Genomic DNA, 1,784 nt, shown 5'->3' on the forward strand with positions numbered 1-1,784 from the left:
GTTGGGATACGAGGAACTTCTAAAACTATTCGGTAAAAGTAGCGATTGTGACATTGGATGATTGAGTCATTTCATAATTTATAGGAGGAATTACTATTGTCATATTGGGTGTTCCATGTTTAAGGAATCATTGTTGTGATTGATTATCAAATTTTAGAAGACAAAATTAATAATAACATTTTCAATCATCAGGTAGACTGAAAAAATTTAAAATCTGATCTTTATAGTTTAAAATGTAGCTTTGGATGTAAAAAACGTCTTCTCAAAATTTTAAGGTGATCCAACGATTGAAATTTAAAAAAAAAATACAATTTTTCTATAACTACAATGGGTCAATTTTTCCATTAAACTAACCACGAGTCCACAACATAGGAATCACCGAAGAACCTCACAATCATAGGCCTTCACACACCTTCAAAACAAAAATCTTGACGACGACGACGTTAAAAGTCCTCCCGAATTCAAACTTTTCGGCTTGACGGGACCATGCTTTAATACCATGTGAACAATGTAAATAGAATAAAAAAAATGAGAAGACGTGAGAACAATCAACAGTTTAGCAGCTTTTGACAAGGAGAAAAAAATTTGATAAACGTGTGAGAAAACTCGCATAAAAATATCAGCTTGAATTCATTTAACGTGAACAGAAAACTCAAAGATTCTCACTCTCATTCTCACCACTTCGTAATTTGCTTTAATTTCAAGTATCAAGGATGTCTGGAGCAGAGCAACCCACGACCGGCGGCGGAGACGACGGCGTCGTGCTGTCTTTTGCGACTACCAACGGGTTCATTGTCGCGGCTGCGATGCTTCTCTTAATCCTATTCATCTTCTCTTTCATCCTCTGCCTCCGCGCCAAGCGCCGCTGGGGCGGCGACCCAGTCGCCGCCGCCGAAGATCCCCTTCCGCAGACGTCCGGCCTCGACGCTGAATCCATGAAGGCGCTACCTTGGACAGTGCTCCGCCCCGACGACTTCGTTGGCGGCGCGGATCACTGCGCCGTCTGCCTCAGCGAGTTCTCGCCGGGGCAGGGGGCGCGGGTGTTGCCCAACTGCCGCCACTCCTTCCACGTAGAGTGCATTGACGGGTGGTTCGTCGCCCACACCACCTGTCCACTCTGCCGGACTCAGGCGGGACCCAAATCTACTATCATGCCACCTGAATCGCCGCCGGCGAACCCCTCCATCCCGAGCGCACCGCAGGGAGCCGGTTCGAGCTCTTCCTTCCCGTCATCGGAGAGAGCGGCGGAGGCGCTGACGTCGCTCCGAAGGATGATTCTGAGGTCCGAAAGCCGATCCGTCGACGGCCCCATTGACTGCGATGTAGAGCAGGGATGCGTTCTTCCCAAATCGACGCCGACCAGTTAACGTAAAGCACGATGCAGAGCAGAAAGTTCGCTTAATCTAATTAATTAAATCATTCTCTAATCTCCTGATTAATTTCTGCGATTATTTCATTCCTACACGGATGAGAGCTAGTGCAACCTCGCAAAGTCAAATATTTAATAGCTTTAGGTCTCAACAAATACCATAAGTCAATATTTAATAACTTTAAATTATTTTATACCATCAAAATCTCTTAACTGAATTATTTAAGTAATCTTTTATATAAAATGAATATGTACGAGAAATATATTAGGTTAACAAAGTCGATTTTATTTTTGTTATTTAAATAGTTAAATTGAGGGTATATTTTAAAAATATTCATAAAAGAAAGTGGGTAAAAGCGTATGAACGCGATAAAAAAATGGAGGACCTTTGAAAAAGTTGAACAACAGTTTCCAC

The 1,784-nt window shown here is 42.7% G+C and overlaps 1 protein-coding gene across 1 annotated transcript; it reads left to right on the forward strand.

Annotated features, from left to right (window-relative positions):
- Positions 1-713: 713 nt before the first annotated feature.
- Positions 714-1,367, forward strand: LOC122022782 (RING-H2 finger protein ATL74-like). The gene has a single exon (XM_042580901.1). It carries the CDS (start codon positions 714-716, stop codon positions 1,365-1,367), a length of 654 nt encoding a protein of 217 aa, XP_042436835.1.
- Positions 1,368-1,784: the final 417 nt, after the last annotated feature.

The sequence above is a fragment of the Zingiber officinale genome, chromosome 9B, assembly GCF_018446385.1.
Source record: "Zingiber officinale cultivar Zhangliang chromosome 9B, Zo_v1.1, whole genome shotgun sequence".
Lineage (NCBI taxonomy): Eukaryota > Viridiplantae > Streptophyta > Magnoliopsida > Zingiberales > Zingiberaceae > Zingiber > Zingiber officinale.